Source organism: Calliphora vicina, chromosome 4, assembly GCF_958450345.1.
Source record: "Calliphora vicina chromosome 4, idCalVici1.1, whole genome shotgun sequence".
NCBI classification, from domain to species: Eukaryota; Metazoa; Arthropoda; class Insecta; order Diptera; family Calliphoridae; genus Calliphora; species Calliphora vicina.
In genome coordinates this window covers 79,550,433-79,561,347 of record NC_088783.1, presented here as the reverse complement: position 1 = coordinate 79,561,347, position 10,915 = coordinate 79,550,433, and the positions used below count along the sequence as shown (strand labels likewise).

The 10,915-nt window shown below is 34.4% G+C and overlaps 1 protein-coding gene across 1 annotated transcript; it reads left to right on the top strand.

The window, feature by feature from the left end:
* The first annotated feature begins 1,083 nt into the window (after nt 1–1,083).
* Nucleotides 1,084–6,375, top strand: LOC135958516 (uncharacterized). The gene has a single exon (XM_065509420.1). The coding sequence runs from the start codon at nt 1,084–1,086 to the stop codon at nt 6,373–6,375; it is 5,292 nt and encodes a 1,763-aa protein (XP_065365492.1).
* The last annotated feature ends 4,540 nt before the right edge of the window (nt 6,376–10,915 follow it).

Here is a 10,915-nt window from a genome sequence, read left to right as displayed (position 1 = left end):
TTAATCCCAGCTTCTTTATTCTCTGTTAACACTGCTGTTAACAAAAGCTTTAATAGTGATACGTTTTTTACTCAACTGTGTTGATCTAAACGAATATAGCACAAAAGAGAATAAAGAAGAAAAACATTTTACTCGCTAGTTTAATTATAAACAAAAACCGACGGACACGCGATTAAAATAAAAATTAAATTATTTTGTGAATTTTTTATTTTGTGATATTTTAATAATATCAAATAAATAATAATAAAAATATAATTTTCATAAACCCAATATAAAGTGAGTGTGTGTGTTATTTATTGTAATAATAATAACATTCAAAAAAAATTACAGTGCAATTGTTGGTTGTTGTTTATTTTCTCTTTTGCTTTATATTGTCACTTACGCTAGTGCTGCAATATTTTAATCGTACGAATAAACCGGTTACCGTGTATTTTATCGTAATAAAGTGCATTTTTACTCATTTTTTTTGATATTTAACCCGTGAAAATAAATTAATTGAGCATTTTTAAATTAAAATTTAACCCGTGAATAAAATATAATTGAAAAATAATTACTTTTAGTGAAAATTAATTATTTAATTTTATTCGAAAGTGAGTAACCGTTTATTCGTTTGCAGTAGTAGTGTATATTAAACATTTTTTATACCTTTTTTAATATTGAAAGTGCATTTACACTATAGAAAATCGTTGTTCAAATTATTTACCTAATTTTTTGAATATTTTTATCTTGAGAAAAAAACGAACAACGTGTAAATTCACTTTCTTATTTAATATTTTACATATTTAACCCATTATTTTTGTGGACTTTGCTTTGTGAATTCCTATTAACCCAAATATTTTTGAAATTTGTCATCTTTTTAAGATTATTTTTGAATTTTTTGAAACTATTACTCGTTTTTTGTCGTTTTTACTTAGTATTTCAAACAATCGTGATAAAATTCAAATTTTTAAATTATTTAAAGATTAGTTTTGTCTATTTTTTGAATTTTAATCAAGTTTTCCCTATTTTTGATTATTTTTAAATTTTGTTACTCGATTTTTCTTGCTTTTTTTCAAAATTACCCGATATTTTTTAAGATCAAAAATGGACATGTCCGCATTGATTCGTAATGCCGATCGTTTGGCAGAATTCGAGGCTCATATTTCGATAATACCCGTCGGTGAACATCGAATTGGTTCGTTAAGTAGCCACGAAAAAGAATTAAACCGTTTATGGGAAGCTGTTCGTTCAGCATACGATACTTTGCTGATCGAAGCTGAACAATTGAAAACCCCACAGATTGTTGAGGTGAAGGCCAGATATATGGCTTCTTATAGTACATATACTCGTGGTATCTCCATGATAACCACCTATTTGGACAATTTAAAAACCTCTGCTCAGGCAGAAAAGTCCATTGATCAGGGAATAAATTCAATGCCATTTGTTCATTTACCCCCTTGCGACACCCCTATTTTCTATGGTGACTATAAGAACTGGCCTTCATTCCGAGACATGTTCTCAGCTTTGTATGGCAATAACCCCCGTTTAACCCCTGTACAGAAATTGTACTATTTGCTGCAGAAAACTGCAAAGGATGCTCATGATGTCATACAAACTGTTCCATTAACTAATGATGGCTATGCAGTGGCATGGAAAAAGTTAGTTGATACGTATGAGAACAAAGATGCTCTTATAAATGAACAGCTTCGAACTCTTTTGAGTATTAAACCCATTACCCAAGAAACAGGCCCGAATATTAAAAATCTGCAACGAACTCTTAATGATTGTATTACGAATCTTTCACTATTAGAAGTTACTCCGGAAATATTTTATCACGTTATGTTAGTATATATTTGTGCTACAAAGTTACCCGAAAACACTTTAAGTCTCTGGGAACAGTCGAAGAAACTTTGTCCAAAATCTCCAAAGTGGGAGGATATGGACGCATTTTTGACAGCTCATTTTAAAACTCTTGAGTCGATTTCTGATATAAGACAGTCTAACCCAGTTCAAAATATGAACAAAACCCCGAACACATTACCACGAAAGAACTCGATTGTTAATGCGCCTAAGAAATCATTTAATGACTCTAGAAAAGTTCAAAGTTTTGCGACAAAAACTAACCCTAGTTCCACAGTTTGTCGTTGTTTCCTTTGTCAAGGCTCACACCCCCTTAGACTTTGTCCAAACTTCTTGAGTCAGACTGTCGATGATAGAATGTCAACCGTAAAGAGACTTAGGTGTTGTTCAAATTGTTTGGCGACTTCTCACGATTTTAAGAATTGTAGAAGTACTCATGTTTGTTCTTTGTGTAGACAGAAGCATCACTCTTTGCTTCATAGAGATCAAAGACCGCAAGGTCAAAATTCTCAATTAGCAACCCAATTTCCTATAGCTTCCGGTACTAATGTACCATTACAACCCCCTTATAATGTTAACCCGATTCCAGCAAGCACCCAAAATCAACCCCCTCTTAATTTTACCCCTTCAACATCTGCAGCGGCTCAAAACGTTCATACGTATGCCGCACATTTGAGCCCTAACCCCCATTCCACAGTCCTGTTGGGCTCGGCTATTTGTATAGTCCATGTGAACGATCTCAGATGTGCGGCTCGAGCGCTAGTTGACCCTGGTTCGCAAGGAACTTTTATCTCTAGGAGATTACAAAGGAAGCTTTCTATACCAACATTTTCAGTACCATCCACAAATGTCACTGGTATGATGGATTGCTTGGCTGGAAATTCCTCTACTATGTGCGTTCTTTCTGTCGGATCCCCGATAGACCCCAGTTTCAAACTTAAAATTTGCGCATATGTAGTTGAGAAAATTACCGGTCGGTTGCCCTCGTGTACCCTTTCAGATATCGTAAACTCTAGGTTTCCCGATATTACCATGCCCGACGTCATGTGTACCCGTATGGATATCCTATTTGGAGGAAATGTTTATCCAAAAATTTTAACCTCGGATGTTAGAAAGCATCCAAATGGCAACCTGATCGCCCAAAGAACAGTTTTCGGTTGGATAGTAACTGGTGAGGTATTTCAATCGGAACCCATGTACACCCTTGCAACGTTTTGCAACCAAGTTGAGTTGAACGCCCAACTTGCTCGTTTTTGGGAACTTGAAGAAGTTCCACAAGCGACACGATGGTCCGAAAGAGAAGAAATTTGTGAGGAGCTTTACCGGACTACTACTTACAGAAACCCCGATGGTCGCTATGTAGTTTCACTCCCTTTTCGTCGAGAATTTTATAATGAAGTGACATTAGGAGATTCTCGACATAGTGCTTTGTCCCAGTTCATGAGAAATGAAACTCGACTTTTAAAGAACCCCCAATTGAAATCACAGTATGACACTGTGATTAGCGAGTATTTTGAAATGGGACATATCAAAGCAGTTAATCCCTCTGATTCAAAAGCGACTAGTTATTATTTACCACATCATGCAGTATTTAAACCCGATAGTTTGACCACCAAACTCCGTGTGGTATTTAACGCCTCAAACCCATCCTCCAATGGCGTAAGCCTTAATAATATATTATACCCCGGTCCTGTTTTACAGGCAGACCTTACGGTCTTAATCCTCCAATGGCGACTCTTTCGTTACGTTTTTAACGCTGACATTGAGAAAATGTATCGCCAAATTTTAATTCATCCCGAACAAACACAATTTCAGCGGATCTTTTACCGCAATAATCCCGAAGCTGATATAAAGGACTATGAGCTAAATACAGTCACATTCGGAGTGAATTGTGCACCGTATTTAGCGATTCGAACTCTTTTACAATTGGCCAACGATTGTGAACCCCAAAGTCCGTTAGCATCTCAAATTTTGAAAACCCAAATGTATGTCGATGACGTACTTGCTGGCTCTCATGAGCTAGAAGACGCTTTTGAGAGACGTATTGAACTCACCCATGTTCTCGAATCGGCTGGTTTCGTTTTACGAAAATGGACTGCCAATCATATACGTCTCTTAGAAGATTTACCCCGTGAGAATCTGCTTGATGCAGACTTCTTAAAATTTGCAGATGCTAGCACAACAAAAACCCTGAGCTTGCGATGGAATGCTGATACTGACAGTTTCTACTTCCGACTCATATCGCAGCCACGCCGGGATATTGTGACAAAACGCGCTGTCTTGTCAGAAATAGCTAAGCTATTTGACCCCGCCGGTTGGCTCTCTCCAAAAATTATTGTTGCAAGAATTATAATGCAACAAATATGGAAAGACAAGACAGATTGGGATGAAAGTTTAAAAACCTTAACCCTTGCGCAATGGCGCTCATTTTTAAATGATTACCCGAATATTGAGAAAATTAACATTCCAAGATGGGTTAATTTTCACCCGAGTCATGAAATTGAACTTCATGCATTTTCTGATGCTTCAGAAAAGGCTTATGGCTGTGCTCTTTATGTTCGAAGTATTTCGGCAAATGAAATCACTTCACATTTACTCTCTGCAAAGACGAAGGTAGCTCCTGTTAAGTCTGAAACATTACCCCGTTTAGAACTTTGTGGAGCGGCTTTGATGGCAAACATGGTAGAATCTTTGTGTAGTCAATTAAATCTAGACAAGAGAAAGATTTATATGTGGACCGATTCTACTATAGTTTTATCTTGGCTCAAAAAACCCCCGTGTCATTGGCCAACCTTTGTCAAGAACAGAGTTGCACTAATAGTAAAGAAAGTAGGTAACGAAAATTGGTTTCATGTTGATTCCAAAGATAACCCCGCAGATCTCGCAAGTCGTGGAACTCTTGCTCGAGATTTAGTAGACAACCCCTTATGGTGGCATGGTCCCTCGTGGTTACGACAACCGCGAGAATACTGGCCACAAAATATCGTTACCGAACATCTACATTTAGAAGTTCAAACTTTTTCTGTTCAGACTGAACTAAAATTTGACATACTGGAACGTTTTTCAGATTTACCCCGTGCAATGCGAATTATTTCGTATTGGTTCAGGTGTTTACAGTATTTGAAAACCCGAAAATGCTTGTACAACACTTTAGATTTAACCCAATCAGAAATGAGATTTACTCGTGATCGATTAGTTCTAGTATGTCAAAAGAATTATATACCCGAATATTCTTTACTCTCAAAAGGTAAACCCATATCTTCCAAGAGTAATTTACTCACTTTGAACCCGTTTATTGACTCGAATGGTTTTGTCAGAATCAATGGTCGATTAGTTCGATCACCTGGCTTAACATACGATGAGCGTTACCCTAAAATTCTGCCTTATGCAGCCCGTTTTACTCGTTTGTTTGTTGAACATGTTCACAAGTGCTCTGCCCATGGTGGCCATTCATTAATGCTCAGATTAGTTAGAAATGAGTTTTGGGTCCCGAAATTAAAGAATCTAATTCGTACAGTTATTTTCAATTGTAAGGAATGTACAATTTACCGAAAGAAAACCGGTCAGCAGATTATGGCTGCTTTACCCCCTGAACGTGCGTCTCTTTCGAGACCGTTTACCCATACTGGTTTAGATTTCGCAGGTCCGTTCGACATAAAATCCTACATTGGTAGAGGTTGCCGAATAACAAAAGGTTATGTTCTAGTGTTTGTTTGTTTCGCCACAAAGGCGATTCATTTAGAGGCAACCGGTGATATGTCGACCGAAACATTTCTTGCTGCTTTTGCCCGTTTTTTCTCTCGTCGAGGTTGTCCTGCTCATGTTTACTCGGACAACGGAACTGCATTTGTCGGTGCTGCTAATTTACTGGAAGTTGACCGAAAACAGTTTTTACTCCAATTGAGGCAAAAAGTATTTGTACGAAATAGTTCTCAGCCAGTTGAATGGCATTTTATACCCCCTGGGGCTCCTCATATGGGCGGCTTATGGGAAGCCGGCGTTAAGAGTGTAAAAACTCATTTTCGCAAAATTGCTGGAATGCAAAAATTTACATTTGAGGAGTTTTCAACAATGTTAAGCCGTATTGAAGCTTGCCTAAACTCAAGACCATTAACTGCAATGAGCGATGATCCCCTCGATTTAGTCCCATTAACCCCTGGTCATTTTTTGATCGGAGCGCCTCTTTTGGCACCCCCTGAACCCAATCATTCCGATCTTTCTTTGAGTATTGCTAATAGATGGCAGAAACTCAAAGTGCTCCATCATCAGTTTGCTCTGCGATGGAAAGAGGAATACCTCAAAGAACTCCATCGGCGAACTAAGTGGAAATATCCACAAAGGGACTTGAAAGTAGGAGATTTAGTTGTGATCCGTCAAGATAATTTACCCCCGAATGAATGGCGCTTAGGTAGGATAGAGAAGACTCATGTAGGGCAAGATAGTAAGGTCCGCTCTGCGGACGTGAGAACAGCTTCGGGCATTTTTACCCGGCCCATAGTGAAGCTTGTTCTCTTGCCAAAGTCAGAAGCTGACTAATTTGTATTTTTTCTTCTCTCTCTCCCATTTTTATTTAACTCATATAGCTAGATGTCAACAGGTTTGAATCGCCGCCTCGAAGTCAACATCAACAACCCCAGCAGTATCTGCCAGAACAACCCCCGCAATATTAGAAGCAGCAACAACACCAACTGACATGTCAGCAGCAACAACAACCCCATCCATCTAACCCGCAACAACAAACCCCGGTTATTTTACCCCGCAGAATCCTCAGCCTTCCTTGTTGCAGTATAGCAAGGGGGGCGGGATGTTTATGCGCACAGTGTATATGGCCAGTTATTGTTCACTGGCCATTCTATGTTTATTATTTTTCTCTCATTTTTTGTAATTGTAATAAGATCACTTACTCTTGTAAACCCCAAGCGTACGGTACGTACATAGAAAAAATATAAAACCCCGAAGAAAAACTAAATAAAACCCCATTTTATTTTAAAACCCCAAAAACTAATTGAATTTTTATTTTTTAAACCCCGATATTTTCGAGGAAATATTTCAAGGAAACAATAGCAAATATGAATAATATGTTAAAAAAAAAATTTCGAACCTTCTTAGGTCCGCCATATCTAAAAAACCAAAAAAAGATCGAGCAGAATTAAAAAAAAATACATAAATAAACCTAAATATCCCTTGAACTAAAAGAGATAACTTACATATATTTTGTAGATCTCCTTATGAACTATTTACATTTTAAATTTCAGCTCATTCGGATCATACTTGGATTTTTGGAGATATTTTTAAAAAATATGAAACACGAGATGGCGTCTAATTTTACTACTTACTTTAAGCGTAAAGGGCTTTATTTACAACTTTTGTATCTTTGGTGACCCCCACTGAAATTTTCCGGCAAAAATGTTTGTAAAATATTTTAGTCCTTAAATGTCCTTTTTTAAAGGACTTTTTTTAATTTTCTCCAAAAAAGGGTCAAATTGACCCCTAAAGAGAGAAGATAGAGGATTAAGATCTTCCACAGAAATGACCCCCATAAAATTCCACAATTAACCCTGACAGTAAGAATTCTCTCAGCTATTAACTTACAAAATTTTTTCAGTTATTATTCGATCAAAAAATTAAAACTTTGACCCACTGTAAAAAAAAATCAGACCAACTGGACTATAAGTTTATTCTACAAAAATGATCTACTCAATATGCCCTTTTTTATAGTTCTGTTCCAAAAATGCTGTTGGACAGTGTTATTTAAAATAATTAAAATAAATTAATACGTACTTCCATTATTATACCAACTATCAAAGAGGTGGAGGTATATTGATTTGGTCATTCCGTTCGTAACACATCGAAATCTATTTCACTGGCACATGGATACAGGATATATTTTAATTTTGGAGGTCCTTATACTAAGATGATATGTGCATTTTATAAAATATCTGTAATGTTGAAACTAAATCCTTTCAAAAAATGACGCGATCTTAAGTTATTGTATCCTGAACATTGCTAACTTCACACAAAAATGTCCAAGATGTCCAAATTTAGAGGGCTATAAATTATAAACCATATACGATATAAGCCTGGTTTATGCACCATAAACATGAGAGAAATTTAGAACTCTAGATCGGAGAGAATATACGAAAAAGTTAAATAAAATTCGAAATAGATGGAATTTCGAAAAATTATTATATATAAAAATTTAGAAAAACTGTGGCATTGAAAACGCTTCTTATTTTTGAAAAAAAAAATCATAAATACCTTTACAAAAAATACCTTTTTATCCATTGATCCAGCTTACCAAATACTGACGTCAGGATAAACATTTTGAGAAATGAAATCATCAAACTAACAAAACTTTCATTATCCATATAGCTGGGCCCAGCCTAATATTCATACATTAAATAATGTTGCAGTTAGTGTGTTTTTTATTCCTTGTCACTATCATTTATTTATTGCTGTCACTTCATGTTGCTACATATTGTTATGGCTTTATAACTATGAAATATTCTCACTACAATCTTATATATTTAAATTGAATAAACATATGGGGGTGTTAGGATAGTAGACAAAGTGGCGAATACGGTGAGGTTCTTATTTAAAAATGAATTGGGTTTAAAATAATAGTTGTAAATTGACATTTCCTATAAAATAGACTATCTGTACATTGCATATTTAAAGGCTGAGCATATTTTTCGAATTTAAAGTCTACACTTAGGATGATAACAATGATGTTGTGAATTATAAGATAAACGTATTTTTTGCTTCAGCAATTTTATTAAAATACAAATAGCTTTGAATATTATCTTATCTTTTTCTATTACTTTTATACAACAGCTGATATTTATGCAAATGTAACAACCTATTTTATGTCTTTGGAATTTTCTTTATTTAAAATATTATCATGATTTTTTTTTAAACATACATTTTTATCTGTTGGACACTCACTAGTGCTTGTTCTGCATGCTGCAATATAGATATCTGCTCAAATGCAACAACATACAATTTGATACGTTAACAAGTTTGTATATATAACAAAAAAATGTTTTAAATATGTTTGAAATTTTGCATTACAGGAACAAAAGAATAAATTTAGCACAGGAATGTGCAGAGCAGAGTTAACTGAATATTTTACTGCAACAATATAAATAATTTTAAAGGAGTATGTTTTATTTTGGTGATTACTTGCCTCTGTATTTTACAGACTTTTATTAAATCCATTAACAAGAATTAAGAAGAATATTGGTCCAACACCCACCTAAAAGTATACCGATCGACACAGTAAATGAGCTATGACTTATTATAAACCGATCGCCATGAATTTAGGTTGTGTGACTTAAGCCATTAACAAACGTTAGTTGTTAATACAATAAAATCTAATGAGAAAATGCATAAAAAACACCCCTTTTACTTGTCTTAACAACTCACTTTTATTTTTAATCGTTCATAACTTTTTTTATAATGATTTGATTTTTATGTTCTCAAATACAAATTAAAGCTTATAGACCCACCTATTCAACAGAAAAAAATATTACAGAAATACTGATCCATTCAAAAGTTACAGAATTTTGATCCGAAAATTACCAAAACTTTGTGAGCAATAAAAATAAAATGAATGGAGATTGTTATTTGCTACTTACAAAACATACTGAACTAATGAGCTAAAAGAGCGACCTATTTCATTTGTGTGAGCTGAGCTGAAAAGAGCGTTCACTTCACTGAGCTAACAAACAAAACTCTAATGATAGTCCTGTTTCCATTTGGACCGTTATTTACGAACTTATAGCCACTTTTATGTTTTACTTGATTTTTATATAAACAATCGATTTTTTTGTTAAAAAATATAAGTGAACACATATGAATTTCATAAAAAAAATCGAGTTTAAGGTGAAAATATAAGTGATCACAGATGATTGTCTTTTTCCATTTGGACCGTTATTTACCGAATTATAGCCACTTTTATGTTTTACTTGATTTTCATATAAAAATCGATTTTTGAGTGAAAATATAAGTGATCACAGATGATTGTCCTTTTTCCATTTGGACCATTATTTACCGACTTATAGCCACTTTTGTGTTTTACTTGAATTTCATATAAAAATCGATTTTTCTTTTGGACCATTATTTACCGACTTATATCACTATTGTGTTTTACTTGATTTTCATATAAAAAATCGAATTTTGGGTGCAAATATAAGTGATCACAGATGATTGTCCATTTCCATTTGGACTGTTATTTACCGACTTATAGCTACTTTTACGTTTTACTTGATTTTCATATAAAAAATCGATATTTGAGTGATAATATAAGTGATCACAGATAATTGTCCTTTTTCCATTTGGACCATTATTTACCGACTTATAGCCACTTTTGTGTTTTACTTGATTTTCATATGAAAAATCGAATTTTGGGTGAAAATATAAGTGAACACAGATGATTGTCCTTTTTCCATTTGGACTGTTATTTACCGACTTATAGCTACTTTTACGTTTTACTTGATTTTCATATAAAAATAGATTTATGAGTGAAAATATAAGTGATCACAGATGATCGTCCTTTTGCCATTTGGACCATTATTTACCGACTTATAGCCACTTTTATGTTTTACTTGATTTTCATATAAAAATCGATTTTTGAGTGACAATATAAGTGATCACAGATGATGGTTCTTTTCCCATTTGGACTGTTATTTACCGACTTATATCCTCTTTTGTGTTTTACTTGATTTTCATATATTTACCGACTTATAGCCACTTTTGTGTTTTACTTGATTTTCATATAAAAATAGATTTTTGAGTGAAAATATAAGTGATCACAGATGATTGTCCTATTTTCATTTGGACCATTACTTACCGACTTATAGCCACTTTTGTGTTTTACTTGATTCTCATATAAAAATCGATTTTTGAGTGAAAATATAAGTGATCGCAGATGATCGTCCTTTTTCCATTTGGACCATTATTTACCAACTTATAGCCACTTTTGTGTTTTACTTGATTTTCATATAAAAATCGATTTTTGAGTGACAATATAAGTGATCACAGATGATTGTCCTTTTTCCATATGGACCATTATTTA